The sequence below is a fragment of the Carcharodon carcharias genome, chromosome 5, assembly GCF_017639515.1.
Source record: "Carcharodon carcharias isolate sCarCar2 chromosome 5, sCarCar2.pri, whole genome shotgun sequence".
In the NCBI taxonomy this organism is placed as follows: domain Eukaryota; kingdom Metazoa; phylum Chordata; class Chondrichthyes; order Lamniformes; family Lamnidae; genus Carcharodon; species Carcharodon carcharias.
The window spans coordinates 163,567,163-163,585,064 of NC_054471.1; the positions used below are offsets into that span (position 1 = coordinate 163,567,163).

Consider the following 17,902-nt stretch of genomic DNA (forward strand, 5'->3'; position numbering starts at 1 on the left):
AAAGATACTTAACATGCACCACATTATTCGACTGCTGCCCTGGAATACTGTACACAGAGATGCCATTTTCCCTGAGGATAGCTTGATTACACAGCAGTCACCTTCAGATTTAGTTTTAGTGGTTTAATTAATGCTAAGCTCATGGCTGCCTTACAATGAAGGCATTATGACGGCTGTGTCGGAAGAAAACAATGACTTGCTGATGGTTATTAACAAGTTGAAATGTATTTATCCTTGTAAGAAGGTAAAGTGGAATTCTTTCTGATTCATGCAGATAATGACATTTGCAATGGAACATCTAAGGTATTATGGGTGTCAAGCTGCTGCCAGTTGTTCATTGGAGGAGATGAAATTACAAGGTTAAGAAAAAACTCTAGTCCATTAAGCTAAGCATTATGGACTGTGCATTGACTAATGTAGATGGCACCATCCTGTGGCCCTTGGAACAACTTAGAGGCAAAAGAGGTCTATTGTGATCATCTCAGCCATTATAGAACTGTGCCTGTACACAAGATTGGTTCAGGATCATTTTGCAGTTTCAGAGCGTCTCTTGTGAATCTAAGCCCATGCCCCTGACTGTTGTAAGTATGTACATCTTGTGCTGTAAATACAGATTGAATGGATGAGTGAGTTAATGTGGAGCACATTTCGTACAGTCTTGCATCCCTCTAGTGATTCTTGCCTTCTTCCTCCCAAGAAACAAAAGTAATGGGGAAATTTCTATTGTGGTAATGTTAATGAATTTTGGAGAAAAATATCAGCTGTTCAGCAATTACCACAAAGGTATCAAGATTCAAGCAAAAGTAAGAGAAACAAACAGAAAAATAAATAGTGGGCTGTAATTGTCCTGGCAGTCTCCAAAATAGGGCTCTTTAGCAACAGCCCCTAGCTATTGTGGATGCCCATTTCACATGAATGTGTTGATTAAAAGCTATCCCAGTGGGAATGCAAAGTAATTGTATGAAGAATGTGAAAAACTGAAGCCTTATTAACATATGCAAACTGGTAAACAGGTGGGCATCCCTGCACCAGAAGGAAACCAAAGTGGAAAACAAAATAGGCAGAGAACTGGCAGGATGGTACTCTAACCTGACTTCCATATAGTTTTACCCAAATTATATCCATTTTTTTGAGGGAAACCAATCAGAAGATTGAGGAAATAACAATTCCAAAAATAAGACAGATCCAGCAGTTAGTGGATTATATCCATTCAACTAAAATCAGGAAAATCAACTAAATCAGGATTAAAAGATTCTCCAGGCTTGTGACACTATGCCCATTGGTTATCAGTTTATTTTTTTAAGAAAGCACAAAGTCCTGCTCAGTATGTTGTACAAATTTCTTTCACCATAATATTGCTCATAAAATAGACAAAGGAGGTTCGACAGCTGTTCCATTTTTGCCAAAGTTCCACACAAAAATTATTAACTAAAATTTGAGCACATGAAATTGGGGATAGCCTTTTGACTTCAGTTGTAAATTTGCTGGGCGCTAGAAGGGAACGAATGTGGATCAGTGGCATTTACTCAGAGGATGGTAAGTGGTGCCTCCAGTGATCTTTTCTGGTGGCTCAACTTTTCACCATTTTTATTAATGACATGGATCAAGAAATACAGAGGTATACTTCCAAGTTAACAAATGACGCTAAGTTAAGATGGACAGCAATTCATGTAGATGGGAACAAGAAATTGTAACATAGGCAAATTAGGTGAGTGCGCAACATGACAGCAGATGGAGTTTAATGTCAGCAGCGAGAGGACATCCGCTTTGGACATAAGAAAGATAAATCAAGGTATTTCTAAATGTTGAGAAAATAGGAACTGTTAGAGGAGCATAGCGATTTGGGAGACTAAATGCACAAATCATTTAAAGCTACTGAACAGATACAAGAAGATACGCATCAAACTGGCGAAAGGAAAGTTGGCCTTGTCTGAAAGTGGCTGAATTAGAAAGGAGACAAAGTTATCCTCAGTTGTATATATCCTTTACTTTTGGGCTCTGCACCTCAGTGAAGATGAATTGGCCCTGGAGGAGGTGCAGTGCAGATTCACAAGACTGGCTTAGAAGGTTAAATTATGAGGTCAGGTTGCATACATTTAGCCTTTAGACAGACCCTTGCATATAGGAGATTGAGGGGTGATCTGATCAATAAGGTAGATGCAGAGGAAATATATCCTCTGGTGAGAGAAGCAATAATGAGAAAATATAATCTTAAAATGAAATACAGGTCATTTTGGAGGGAAATCAGGAGGCACTTTTTCACACAAAGGGTAGTAGAAATCTGGGATTATCTACCCCAAAAGGCTGTGGATGCTGGAACAATTGGAGCTTTCATGGCTGAGATTGTTAGATTTTTATTGCATAATGTTATCAAGCGATGTAGAGCTAAGGTGGGTAAATGGATCAGCTGTGATCTAATTGAATGGTAGAGCAGGCTCAAGGGGCTGAATAGCTTACTCCAATTCCTATATGAGCTGTGCTTTTTATTTCAGCTTATTTTTTCTTATAATCAACTATGCCTCAATCTTCAATTTTAATGCCACTGAAAGAGAAGCACGAAACACATTTCTTAGATAATGGAATTTGAAGAAATGAAAGGAAAAAGCTTATTTAAAGTAATTAAGTGCAGGAATGCGAGTGAAGGATTATTTCAAAATAGGGTTTCAGACAGACTGGTTAGTCAGTACAGATGCCCAATCTCTCTTAGAACTGATAGAATAAAAGTCTTTCTCTGCTGCTTTAATAAGGATCCAGTGAAAAATTACTTAGTTCACTCTCAACACAGCACCTAATGGGTGTGAGTCCATTGCACAAATTAGCTGTCAGGGAGGTCTTAAAAATGGTTTGGGTAAGAAATGGAAAAATTCACATTGGTGTAATAGGAGTCCTTCTTGCGGCTGGGGTTAAAGCATGTCAGAGAGCTTAATGCTGGCTCTGATGACAGAAATGGAAAACTGTTAGGCTGTAGGTAGCTAGTGCCACATTATTTACATTGCCTGGATGCAAATCCGAATGTTGCATTAGGAGAGGCTCTCTGTTTATTAGTACATGCAGAGTTTCACTTCCTGTCATGTAAGTTTTAAAGGTGTTGAGGATGCTTAAGTTTATAAAGTACCCAAGAGTTCTGAACATTTTTTAAACTGAACTTTACACCACAATATAGTTTTACTCAATGCCATGTGGCAGAAGATAGCATGGTGAAGTCGGGACCCCAATGCAAAAATGGTAGCACAGTTGCACCCTTAGATTCCCAGTACTAGTATCCCTCATCCTGATAAGCAAAAATATAAAATGGATATCCTAACTTGGAATTATCCAAAAAAGGACAAATTAAAACTGTATTCATCTATTCTTATCCATATAAAAGCTTTGTTGAAAACCCTGTTAAGATTCCAGATTAACAGAACGCGGGGTCAGATTCAATATTCATACCAAGGCACACAGCTTGCCCTTCTCTTCAATGAAGCCATTATATATTGATCAGTGTTATTTGGGTTTGCTTTGTGCTTAGGCCTGTATACGTGTACACACATATTTGCATGGATGTTGGAGCCATAGACTGTCAACTAATCTGGGAAAGGGCCTTTGAAAGGGATGTCACTTACCCTAGCACACAGATCCTGAGGCTTGGTCGAGAGGTTCTGAGGCATCTCGCGGCACCTGGTGGACAAATTCAGAATTGCTGTGGCTGCCATGTGTGCTGCCTCCATGTCATGTGTGTAGTCGAAGCTGCTCTTGCTCGAGGTGCTGCTGGCACTGCTGCCTCCACCACAGCTGATACTGCTGCTGCTACTGCTGGGAGCATAGCTACTCGTCGTGCTGCTGGCTGAACTGGAGTTCTTGCAAAATCGCTTTGCTGTAACAACAAGCAATAAAGGGAACACATGACCACTAATTATTTGTTCCATTAACCAAATATTGGCAGCATGATTTTGTGTTGTTTCTTTTTAACATAAAGGTCCTGAAACTGCATTCTGGGATATTAATGTTTGAACACTTGAACATGTTCACCTAAAAAAATTCTCCCTTCACTACCTTACTGAAGACTTTAACCCACTTATTTTAAAGAAGTGAAAATTTCCTATAAACCGGTGGAGATAAAGATTTTGGGCAAATTTATTAAGTGTTCTATGTTAATATTTCAAGGCAGTACAGCATGGCATATTGCATTAAAGACATAAAATGTTACAACCTTATGGCAAATTCCCTGACAAGTGTGATATTTTAATATGTACATGTATCCGCCATTATTTTCCTCTCTGCATTAGTTTTAGTGATTTCTTTAACATGCTTGCAAAGTACATGATTAGGAATGAATTAAAAAATGCACAAAGGGAAATACAGAAGGCTGCATCACATGTTTGCTTTCTGTACCTTACTAATGAACTACCACAAAAAATGATGGATAAAAAATGGGACGGGGGTGAATGGATTCTGCTATGCCTATTCATTGGACATAAAATGGAAGCAAAAAGCTTCAATCTTCCAATGCCATCTCTCATACTCAAGGGCTCCTGAAATATGTTTGTGCCACACTGGGATGGGTGATATACCAGCATTCAGGGTGGCCACCCCAAAACAGGCATATGTTAATGAGCAACCAGATACACCTGTTTTAGGACTTCTGTCAGATATTTGATAGGACGGAGGACGGTCTCCTCAGGGTTTAGGGTTTTCAGTAGCCTAAGCAGTGGTCCTTGATGGGACAGCTGGAAGACACAACCAAAATAGTATTTTCTTTTAAACTTACCTTGATGCTGAGCAGAGGGGAAATAGGAGTGGTCTTCCTGGGTGCACGACAGTCACCAACAAATGAGCCACTGACAGTTCATACTAGCCCATGCCCCCTTCACCAGAACATATCTCAGTGCTGCTGCCAGTTGAAATTTGTCCTTCAAACTTGTGAGCTGTCAATGTATCAGCAATTACATTGTCAAGGTCCAGTAACAATCATCTTGTTGACTGGCAAATACATTGTATGGTAATTACATTAAGATAATTGCATTGTTAAAACAGGTGATGGGCATTGGCTCACCAATAAATGGGCACAGCTGTAACACTTCATTGGGGCAAGGAATTAGGAGCCTGTCATTTTGTTGAGCTGGCTGGAGAATAAACTTGCTTGAGGTGAAAGACCAGCTTCAGACTCATTCTTCCCTTATATAAAATTATTGGAGTTAACAGCTGCCTCTAGATATCCAGCTGACATATGCAGTCCATTGGAATTATCTGATGAGGTCTGAGGTCCAATTTCAGTCATGCCTCTGCTGTGTTTATTTAGCCACCAACCATACCCTACCCAAAAAACAGTACAGAACAAATTTCAGACCCAAAGTACCAATTAGTTGCTCTACAGAATACAAACTGTAAGTAATTTAGTACACGTGTTGTTTTCAATCCCTGCTCCAAAGTCTATTCCATAGATACTGATTCCACTCCTCTCCCAGGAGATAGTTAGAGATTAAACCAGTCTATTTGCAACATTGCTGGCACATTTGACCCTGAGACCTTCATACTTGTGCCATCACTAAGACAGCCTATTTTCACCTCTGTAGCATCATCTGACTTCACCCCTGCCTCAGCTCATTTGCTGCTGAAACCCTCTTTCATGCCTTTGTTATCTCTGGATTGACTATTCTGACAGACTCCTGGCTGGTTTCCCACATTCTACCCTCTGTAAACTTGAGTTCATTCAAAACTCTGCTGCCCCTAGCTTAACTCACTCCAAGTCTTGTTCTTCTATCACCCATGTACTCGATGACCTACACTGCCTCCTGGTCAAGCAATGAGATTTTAAAATTCTCATTCTTCAAATCCCTCTATGGCCTTGCCCCTGCCTATCTCGGTAATCTCCTCCAGCCCCATAACCATTTGAGATATCTGCGGTCCTCTAATTTTGGCTTACTTTGTATCCCCAATTTTAATCATTCCACTAATGTGGTCTCACCTTCAGTTGCCTAGGCCCAAGTTCTGGAATAACCTCCCTACGCCTCTCCACCTCTTTACCTCGCTTTCGTCCTTTCAGGCACTTCTTAAAACCACTACTTTGACCAAATCTTTGGTTATCTGACTTAAAACTTCCTCATGCAGCTCGGTTTCATACTTTGTTTTCTATTGCTCCTGTGAAGTGCCTTAAGACCATAAGACGTGGGAGTAGAAGTAGGCCATTTGGCCCATTGAGTTCTGCTCCGCCATTCAATCAGATCATGGCTGATCTGATAATCCTCAATTTCACTTTCCTGCCTTTTCCCCACAACCCTCGAGGCATAATTTTACGTCCTGTGAGTGGGCGCATGCCCGGCCTGATCAGGCGTAAAATCGCGTGAGAAGACATTGGGCAAGCATCTGATATTTCGCTCGGCGTGCACACGCAAAAGTCGGAAGTGCGTCCACCGACAATTAAGAGGGCAATTAAGACCATTAAAGGTGCAATTGTCTCTGATTTTCCGTGGCCTGTCCAACCTTAGGGTTGGTGGACTGGCGAATCAGCCAGGTGGACTTTGCATTTTTCATCAAAACTCATCCAAGAGCGGGACGAAATCTCTATTACGAAATAAAATAATTGGCCAACCAGCGTGAAATCGCGGTCGAGGGCCGATTGTGGTCAGCGGTCCATTTCCCGACTGCTCCCAGGCTGATCAGGCACACCCACCAAAGGTAAAATTCAGGCCTTGATTAAAAATCTGTCTATCTCAGCCTTCAATATACTTAACGACCCAGCCTGTATGGAAAGAATTCCACAGATTCACTACCCTTTGAAAGAAGAAATTCCTCCTCATCTCTGTACTAAATGGGCGACCCCTTACTCTGAGATTATGCCCTCTGGTCCTAAACTCTTCCACAAGGGGAGACAAACTTTCAGAATCTACCCTGTCAAGCCCCCTAAAAATTTTATATATTTCAGTAAGGTCGCCTCTCATTCTTCTAAACTCCATTGAGTACATGCCCATCCTATTGAACCTCTGCTCATAAGAAAATCCCTGCACACCCGGGATCAACCTAGAGAACCTTCTCTGGATTGCCTGCATTGCCAATATATCTTTCCTTAGAAAAGGGGACCAAAATTGTTCGGTGTTCTAGGCGTGATCTAACTAGTGCCATGTATAGTTTTAGCAAGGCTTACCTATTTTTATACTTCATTCCCTTTGAAATAAAAGCCAACATTCCATTTGCCTTCCCTATTACCTGCTGAACTTGTATGCTAGTTTTTTGTGATTCATGCACAAGGGCTCCCAAATCCCTCTGTGCTGCAGCTTTCTGCAGTCTTTCTCCATTTAAATAATATTCACCTTCTCTATTCTTCCTGCCAAAGTGCATAACCTCACATTTTCCCACATTACATTCCATCTGCCAAGTTTCTGCCTACTCACTTAACCTGTCCAAATCCCTCTGTAGTATATTTGTGTCATCCTCACCACTTGCCTTCCCACCTATCTTTGTGTCATCCACAAATGTGGTGATAGTACATTCACTTCCCTCACCTAAGTCATTAATGATATATTGTAAATAACTGTGGCCCCAGCAGTGATCCCTGTGCCATTCCACTAGCTGCATCCTGAAAATGCCCCCCTTATCCCAACTCTCTGTATTCTATTAGTTAGCCAATCCTCTATCCATGCTAACATACTACTCATAACACCTTGGGCTCTCATCTTATTAAGTAGCCTTATGTATGGCACCTTATCAAACGCCTTTTGGAAATCCAAATATATTACATCTATTGGTTCCCCTTTATCTATCCTGCTTGTTATCTCAAAGAATTCTTATAAATTTATCAGCATGATTTCCCCTTGTACTTCTGCAATCTCCCATTGAGCAAGACATTCTTATCCCCAAAATATCTTTAAATCTTTGCTTGTTTCACCTCCCAGGAATCTCAATCACAAGAAATCTCTATCCTGAATAGGAGATAATTCCACAAACCTTTCCTGTACCAGTTCCGAAGAGAGACCCTCCTCCCCCAAAATATCCTTTTGCTTTTTGCTCTCCTCCAATCAGCAGGCTATTCCTTATTTGCAACCTTACTTCCCTCCAAGCAAAAGAGGTCATTCCTTTCTTTTTCTGACCGCCTCCCTCACCTCTCTTAGTTTCCTCAGTACACCCATACTCTGTTCTAAGCAGCTTTGAATAACACAGTTTTGTTATTAAGTACTTAACAAATTACTACCCATTTATTCATTTTATGTACTACACACCCCATTACAACGTGGTTAGGAAATATGCAACCTATATTTTGTGCCCAAAGTTAATTTTGTGTAACAGACATTGTGATGGGGAAAGTGAGCACCTCATAACATTCTCATTATGTAGACTCAGAGACGACGGCACACTGTGCATGTGCAGTGTGCAAACTCACTCTGCTGACAAGTTTATGTACACAGATTTGAAATTGTCCAAGGTCCATTAACTGCTTCTGCTTTATTTTGCATCATTATTTTAGCCTGCAATATGTGAGTAAAGGTTTCAAGATGGCTAGCAAACATGCACTAAGTGACAATGACTACTCCCAAAAGGAAAAGGGAAACATTACTTTGGAACATAACTCAAGTATATTACGATGTGACAATGCTGGTGAGAAACCAACAACCATAGTGAGTTCACTTAGATTTCCGCTAACAACAATGTGAAACATCAAGAAGAACAAAGACAAAATAAAGGCTAGTGGGGAAAGTGCTACTCCTTTAAGTGCTACAAAAAAATCCATAATAAGTGCAGTGTCTTTGAAAATATGGAATGATGATTGAGCTTGTGGATTGAGGATTGGGGATCAGAACCAAAGGATCATGCCTGTTAACATGTCTGTTTAATGACCTGTAAACTTGTAACAGCAAGCAGGTGAGAAGTCTACTACCAGCAAAACTTTTTTTGCAAGCCGTGGTTGGTTTGACAGACTCAACAGATTTCATAGCCTACACGATGTCAAGGTGAGGGGTGAGGCTGCAAGTGCAGACAACATAGCAGCCAATAATTACCTATACATGGTGAAAGATAATGCTTGTAGTTGTGTAAGTTGTTTTTTGTTGTATCGACTATTTAAAGTGAAACTTATGTTTTTATTTGAAGTATCTTTCGTCTGCTAATTCATTTCAATTTACGTTAATTCTTATTTGTGTTAAGTTGAAGTTAAAAGAAGTGAAATCTTGTTGGTAATTTCTTCTTTGAGCATCATTTGATAAATTTGGTTATTTTGGTTTACCATTGCCCCTCTGGGAACAAAATAGATAGGTTTTAATGATCGTCTCAAAGGAGGAAAGATAGGTAGGAAGGCAGAGCAGTTTAGGAAGGGAATTTCAGAGCTTAGGGCCTAGGCTGCTGTAGTCATAGAAAACAAGCAATTAAAATAGGGGATTCTCAAGAAAATAGAATTAGATGAGCTCAGATACCTCAGTGGGGTTATGGGGCTGGGGGAGATTACAGGGTTAGGAAGTGACATGGTCAAGCAGAGATTTGAAAAGCAAGAGGGAGGGTGGCCACAGCGGGCAGGCCTTGGAGTGGCTGCAAAACGGCCTGCTGCCCGCGTTCAGGCTTCAGCTGCAATTTCATGCTGGCTGGCCAATTAATGCATGCACGGGGGTGCTGAAAGCTCCCTGAAGGCACAGAGCTGCTTCAGGGAGCTGAAGATTTTAAGTACAAAAATAAAAATTTGAAGAAAAAGGGAAACGTGTCCCCACATGTGACTGTCACATAAACAGAGACATGTTAAAAACAAGTTTAAAACATTTTTGCTGTTCTTTTATTCACTGTTGAAAACTTCATCCTGCCTGTGGATGAGGTTTCGCAAAAACTGCAAAGGCCACCTGGCCTATTCACCTGCCCGCCAACCGTAAAGTTGGATGGGCAGCAAAAAATTCTACTTAATTACCAGTTTAAGGGCCTTAATAGGCCTCTTAATTGTCAGTGGGTGCACTGCCAACTCTCACACGAGCCTGTGGACCAAAATGTTGCATAGTCCACAGTGATATTGGGACGCTTGGCCGAAGTCATCGCATGCTATTTCACACTCGGGTGTGCCTGCACACCTAGCTGAAAATCCTGCCCAAGGTTGAGATTTTTAAAATTGAGGCATTGTTTAATTTGGAGCCAACGTGTGTCAGCAAGAACAAGAGTGATGAGTGAAACTTAGGACACAAGAAGCAAAGATTTGAATTATCCCAAGTTTATGGAACTTAGAATGTAGGAGTCCAGTGAGGAGTGTGTTGGAATAGTCAAGTCTAAGCATAACAAAAGCATGGATAAGCATATTAGCAGCAGATCAGCTGAGAATGGGTCAAAATAGGGCAATCTTATGGAGGTGGAAGTATGTGATCTTAGCAATGTCATGGATATACGATTAGAAGCTCATCTTGGGTCAAATATGACATCAAGTTTGCAAACAGTCTTGTTCAGGCACAAGCAGTTGTCTGGCATCATCACTCAATTAATTTCAAGCAAGCCTGCCAATGTTTGAAAGAACTTATCTGTACCACATTTGTATCAGACTAAATACCTTTTCTCTGTTTCTTTTAAAGAGTATCAGTTTTCCATCCTTTGTAACATTACATTTTGACTCCATTTCTTTGTAGCAGAATTAGAGTATAGTTTAAAAGTAAATAGTGCATTTTTATTTACCTTTTCTATTTATGGTAGCTGTTTGCTTATAGAGAACTTGAATATTGCTGATAAAAGAGATTTTTTTGTCAAAGCTTTTAATCTTGCACTCATCAGGACAATTTACAAGAATATCAAATGTAAAGGGAACAACAATTTATACTGTATGAGAAAAGAGTGCTGATTAGTAGAGGCAATCACCGGTTGATGGTGACTGACAGTTAACTGCCAAGCATTGACTGAAATTTAAACCAGCCAGCTTGACTCTGATTGGTCAAGGCATTGCCCTGAGGAATGAACCAGTGAATGGCCATCACTTATTTTGTCTACCTGAAACAGGAGCAATGTGTGTACATGTTATTTCTGTCTGCAAAGAATAGGGCCCCGTGCACTACTATATGTAGCTTTCAGTACATGCAAATGTGTTGCACTGCAAGCCTGACTGACAATCTTAAATTAATTCTTAGCACACTGAGGATTATTAAACAAATGTTGTCCAATCACAGAATCACACCTAACATTGGACACTATGTTTTGAGTTTTGCAGGCACAGGCTGGCTGGGTACAGTCTGTACCATGCCCATTGGGAACATTGGCTGGGATGTGCTGTTTGATACGATACACCAGTCTTTGGGACAGAGGGCCCTACTTACCTAGTATCATACTGGCACCGCATTTCATATACCACATTACTCATTTGTGTGATTGGTAGAATGTCTTTTTGGCTTGATGGCAGCATCCTGTTTGTGGCAAATACCACCTGTGTTGCTACTGCTTAGTAGCAATGTGAAACAGCTAGCTTCACCTGTTGCCTCTTTTTTCAGCAATACTCAAGTTTATGGTAGTATTTGTGTCCATGTTGCCCTGGACTATGTATGTGCTATTTTATCCTAGTATGCTTACCACTGCCTCTGAGTAGTTTACTTCCATGTATTCGTGGGTATGATGTCACTTGGCCTGATCTAGCTGTTTCCCTAGATGAGAGACCAAAAATTAGGGCCTGCTTTGTTCCTGACTTGAGTCCTCTTTGTTTAAAAGTGGCAGCATCTTACTATGCCATTTGATCAGTGCCAAAGTTCTCCCTTGCTATAGTCCCTGTTTTTGCAGACAGAATTGAATCCGCCTGGACAGGGTCTGATGCTAGTGAACAGCACTACTATGGCCATTTGACTGCTCTGTTGCATGTGTCTAGAGGCTATTACTGAAAAAAAAGTACATTTATATAGCTCTTTTCATGACCCCCTAGATGTCTCAAAGCTTTACAGCCAATAAAGTACTTTTTGAAGTATTGTCACCATTGTAATGTGTCACAAATCTGTCATATTTTTCATAATATTATTGGGGGATATTGTAAAGTAGGCTTGTGTTTATTTGTGTGTGGATGGTTCTGTCTGTGTGGCTGAGTTAATTAAATTAGAGACAGATAGACTTCAAGGGTGAAATTATCAAGAGATATGTGTAAAAGGGCATGTGAAATGCTAATGAGTGAACAAGCATAAAGTCAGCAGATAGGGTGTGAATGGAATTTGCATTTTAAGGTAAGTGGAGAGGTGTTTAGTTTTCAAAGAGACACTTTTACAACTAACAAGATAAATAAAGCAGGTTACTACATTGATTTTTCCTAAAAGTGCTGGCCATAATGACAACATAAATAATTTTTATTTTATGGGAAAAATAAATTCCAAAGACATGGAGAACAATGGGATTTACAAATCAATGAAGGAAAATATATTTAAAGAAGAATGGAAGGCTGTAAGAGGGGTGGCCATGTAATATCTGAAAGGTACAGCATGTGAAACAGACTTGGGGAAAAGTCTCTAGCCACTTTGCAGAAATGCTGTTCCAGTAACCAAAGGTCTGTTAAAAGCCTTTGGAATTCCACTGTTGAGTGGGTACTTGTAGGAACCTTGATGGATTGTCAATATAAATTTAAAATCTATTTTGGACTGTTGCCTTAAAGGGGGTGTATAGTTGGGAGTCTGGTTAACTAGGAATTTTGGGAATTGTTATAATATTAAGTAACCATGTAATTGTAATCTTGTGTATGTGTTTTATTATTTTCTTTTATTAATAATATTTTAGTTTAATTTTTAAAATCTCTAAAGGTGTTCGTGGACTCATTACTTCTGAATTCAGTGAACAAATCTTCTCATAATAAATACAAGTTGCAAAACCGTTGTGATAGCATGGCCAAGTTTTCCTTTGGATTTGGTCAACCTGGCAAATACTACCTGTTGTATAATACCAACTGTAGGAAATGTGGCAACCAATTTGCACACAGCAAACTTCCACAAACATCAGTGTGATAATGACCAGGAAATCTGTTTTTGTGATGTTGATTGAGGGATTAATATTGGCTATGACACCAGGAAAAACTCCCCTGCTCTTCTTCAAAATAGTGCCATGGGTTCTTTTACATCCACCTATGCAGGCAGATGAGGCCATGTTTTAACATTTGATTGGAAAGATGGTAGCTCCACTAGTGCAGCACTCCCTCAGTACTGCACTGGAGTATCAGCCTTGACTTTTGCACTCAAACCCTCAAATGGAACTCAAGCCTGGAACCTTGTGATTCAGAGACAAGAGTGCCACCAACTGAGCAGCAGATGATGCCACAACCTGAATGAACTTCGGCCAACAGACATAATGTCAGGTGACAGAGCTGCATGCATTTTGGAGGCACCTAAAGTCATTCCCCAGCACTCACTCCCCCCTTACCAATTGATGTTAGTTATCCTTTGAAGAACTGAAGTGCAGCTACAAATGATGCTGGTGAACAGTGCACGGTAAATGGCTCCAACGTTTATATTTCTACTTCTGCATTATCTTATTCATATTTTCTGTTTATAGTCATATTAATTTCCATGTTGCTCTGGACTGCATGTGTGTTAGTTTATTGATGCATCTTCCTAGTAAGCTTACTACTGTCACTGAGTGGCTTACTTGCATGTACCGGTGAATATTGCGTCACTTGTTTTTTACAGGTTAACTGACATCCGTAGCGGGGATGAATTTAGGTGCCTCCAAAATGCTTGCTGCTGATGGATAGGTATCCACTAGTCACAGCACTTTTTCCTCATGGTTGTTCATGCTATTGGGCCTCTAAGGCAGGGTTTATATGTTCACTAGATTAGAGTATTGCTACAAAATGTCATCTTTCTTGGCAGCAGCCATTAAGATGGATCCCAATTAGAAAACTAGGGTTTCCAACAGTTGCAAATAGCCACTGCTTGGGCACACCCTGATCTGTTAACTGTACAGTACTATTTATAGCCATTCCAGATAAGAATGGTGAAAATGAGGCCCAATGGAGGTTTATGTTCATATTCCTGACTAAATGCTATCTTCATGCGAACTTCTACCAGATTCACTATGGTGCTCCACTACTCCCTTGTGATTCTGTACATCATAACGTGGGCGGTACTGTTTCCCCAGTCCCACATTAACCCTTACAGTCCCTAACACCCTAATACTATACAAATGTTTGCTTTCTGTTATTCTGATCTTTCATCCTTCTTATCACCATTCCTTCTCTTTATTCAAATTGACTCATTTTCTTACATTTTTTATACTCTCAAATAACTCAGACACCCATGGGCAGACATAACTATGCTGTTTTCTTTTTGAGAAAAGGTAAGTATGTTCCCCAAAAGAAATATTACCGTATAATTGTCTGAGGACTGATGGCCACATAGTTTGCACAAGAGTTTTGTTTTCTTCTATGTGTATGTATTACTAAGAGAACAAAGAGATTATGTCATACAGTGAAGATATTGAGGCTGATTTTTGTATATCATGCAAATGGAGCAGGTGGTGTGCACAGAACTTCAGATGGTACCAGGCAAACATCTCAGCAACAATGGAGAGAGATGCCAGAGCAAGCTAATGCCACAAGCATTGTTCTTAAGTAATGGCAGCAATCACAGGATGAAATTTAATACCTTCACAAGAAATGTTAAGGTAAGACTTCTTTTCACACCTCTGTTGCTTTCTGCAAAACACTGCATTACCTTGGGCTGAATCTTCTGTGGAGTGGCGATCACCATCCGGTTGCCACTCCGCTCCTATCTCCTTACGTTAGAATGGAGCTCCACATTTCTCACCCGGTCCTGCTGAGAAACGTGGAGCGTAGCTGTTCCTGGAGTACTTCAGTGAAGTGTAGGGGCTTCAGTGGAAGTAAAGCCACACCCCCTTTTTAAGGCACTAGCTGCTGTATATTGGTACGTTTAAATGTCCCAGCCACTTCGACAAGTTAAGGAGAGAAGGTGTGAAAGGTAAATGGATGGGGGAGTCGGGTGGTTGGGGGCGTGGTGGGATAGTTGGGGGATGGGGAGGTGGTAGTCGGGGGGTGGGAGGTAGTAGGGTGTTTGGGGGTCTCGGGGAGGATAGTTCAGCAGTGGGGGGGGGCGCGGTTGGGGGGGGGGTGGTGGTAGTCAGGGGGTAAGGGTTAGTCAGGGGTAGTCGGGTGGTAGCCAGGGGTTGGAGGGGTAGTTGGGTGGTCGGGGGTAGTTGGTGGGCAGGAGAGTAATCAGAGGCGGGGGAGGGGATGGAATCAGCGGGCCTGTAGGGTAGTCAGGGGTGGGGGGTTAGCGAGGTATAATTGGGGGGTCTTGCGGGGGTCAGTAGTGTAGTTATCCTGAGTTAGAACTGGTTTTAATTCTTTTAACTTTTCCTGGGTAACTACTCTGCTAAGAGAGTCAGAATCATCTGAAGTCGCCAACTTTAAAACAGAGTTTCAGAGGGTTCCATGCACGGGGTAGTTGCCCAATGAAGTTGAAACTTCCCAGGCAATTCCCGTGCAGTCCTTGTGTGGGGCCTTCTGAGGGGTCCCCCAGAGGGGTCTCCCGGATACCTCCGAAATATGACCATCCGGTGACTGGAAGATCTGGGCCCTTATGTTAGTCCCACTATGACCAACCCTTCCCTCATTGGCATTCTCCACTAGAACAATACACTTCACTAAACCTCCTCCTCTTGCACTGTATATTCAGGATCTGCTACTGCTTGAACAATGGCTTCCTTATTTTGTCCAGTCTGCTGTTCCTTCCTCACGCCATCTGCTAATCTGCCTCATGCATCTCTAGGACAACACACCAAAAAGACAAACATTAACCCACTGCCATTCTCCTTCCCCTCCTTAATTCACTCTCACACTCTCATCTGTCAGCAGTAGCTCAGTAGCAGTACTTTCACCTCTTGACTGTGGGTTCAGGACCTACTCCAGAGGCATCAGCACAAAAACCTAGGCTGACACTCCAGTGCTGTACTAAAGAAAAGCTGCACAGTCAGCATTCTTTCAGATGCGATGTTTAACCAAGGCCCTGTGTGCTTTTCTGAAGAACAGCAGTGGAGTAAACCCCAATGTCCTGACCAATATTTATCAACATTACTAAAAACAGATTATTTGGTCATTATCCTATTGCTGTCTGTGCGAGATTGTTGTGTGCAAATTGGCTGCTACATTTCCTACATTACAACAGTGACAACACTTCAAAAGTGCTTCAGTGGCTGTAAAGTACTTTGGGATGTCCTGAGGTCATGAAAGGTGCCATATAATTGCAAGTCTTCCTTCCTTCTTTTCTCAAGGTGACAACCTGGTTCACAATGCTGCCAATCACCTCTCACCTTTTTAGGTCCATCAGATATCTCAGGCCACAATGAAGATGAGTGCCTTCCAAAAGGTGCACCCTCACCCTTTCAAACATCAGTGCAGAACTTGGCACCCTATGTGCTCCAGCCATGGAGTTAAAGGGATCTGCACTGGGTGCTTCACTGAACACAACTGGACGGAATAAATGTGGCCAGAAAAGATGATCCAGGAAACTGCTCACCCAAGGGAAAACTCAAATCTAAGCTCTGAATTTTTCCTCCTTCTGTCTTGGTTAGGCACTCAGGTGAACGTGGGCAAGGTTTGCATCCATGAGTGAACAGCATTGATATTCAGCGTCTGTTAGTTGATTACGAAGTGAAAGCCAGTTGGAACAAGGTCATGCCCTCATCAATCTGAAGATTAATTCAAAAAGAAATGCACTCTCTTCCTTCAATATCACTCCAAAACCCAAATCGATTCCCTGCTCTACAGCAGGAGCAAGAAAAATACACGTTTGTCAATTGACTCAGTTGTAATATTATTTTTCAAAAACCAGTATCGTTTGCATGATATAAAATACAATTGGTACCGCTGCTTTAATTGTGTTTATAGTAGTCTTCCTGATTTTTCTATGTCTCTTTGTTCTTTCTGCCATTGTTGCAGCTGCCGTGATTAAAATATCAACTGCACCAGTTTCGTTGCTTTGCCTTCTTCTCTTCTGTGTATCTGAAGGAGCTAATAGTATAACCTAGAATCACAGAGAAGCTTAAACTAAAAGATGGCTACTCTGACTACATTCACGTGAAGCAAGTGTCAGCAAAGTTCCATGTACTGAAAGTCCTTGTGTCTCTCAGTGCAATGAACTCAGCAATGGTCAGCATTCAATCCACAGACTCAACACCTTAAATGAATTGGCTACTGAGAAAAGGCATATTGAAGCTGAGAGATCTAAGCTTCTCTATGCACTGGGGCTATTCATAATAAACTAGGTAAAATAGAAATGCTGATTGGCCTCAAGATTCCTTTCTGACAGCAGAACATTGGGAATAGGGCCAAATCTTTCACTGTCATTTGAAAATAGAAATGCTGTTTGAAATGTAAGCTTCCTGAGGCAGAAATAACATAGGTAATGTTGAGATTCGTCACATATGTGATTTGAGTAAACTGAGTTTACACAGTACAATCATCAGCTGCCATCATCATCATCGTTTTTCTTTTTGTTGCTTATAATTGACATTATTCCATTAAGGTCACACTAGAAGGAGTTGAGATGATGGATGGTCCCCTTGTATTGCTGACATTGTGACTAAATAACCTTTATGGCATTGAGCTTCCTCAGCAAATCAGTTCAGGATCTTACTTTGATCAACTGAGGTTTTCTGTAATTTAAGGAAAACATTTACAAACTGTTTAAGAGAGCAAGTGAAGTTGGCCCAGATTTGGCAAACAATGTTGGTGACTTTCTGATTGTCTGGAATATTTGATGCTGACACATAGCACTGTGTATTATTATAACCACTTTACTTCATATCGTTCATCCTTTCAGTTTGTGACAGCTCCCCACTTTGTCTAGCGCCAAGGATGGAGCCATTCATCCAACAGAAACATCAACCATTAACAATATCACCAACTTTGTGGGCATATTTTATTACTATGCAGGACAAAATGGTTATAAAAGATAATAGTGGATCAAATTAGGTCCCCATTATAACAGATCTGACCTTA

The 17,902-nt window shown here is 41.0% G+C and overlaps 1 protein-coding gene across 2 annotated transcripts in view; it reads right to left on the minus strand.

Moving 5' to 3' along the window:
- The window catches only part of LOC121278045 (myelin transcription factor 1-like protein), a 363,597-nt gene that overhangs the window by 129,852 nt on the left and 215,843 nt on the right, over positions 1-17,902 (minus strand). For both annotated transcript variants that reach the window (XM_041188068.1, XM_041188067.1), the window contains exon 11: positions 3,606-3,856. In XM_041188068.1, the coding sequence (XP_041044002.1) occupies positions 3,606-3,856 (251 nt within the window). The remainder of the gene's footprint in view (positions 1-3,605; positions 3,857-17,902) is intronic.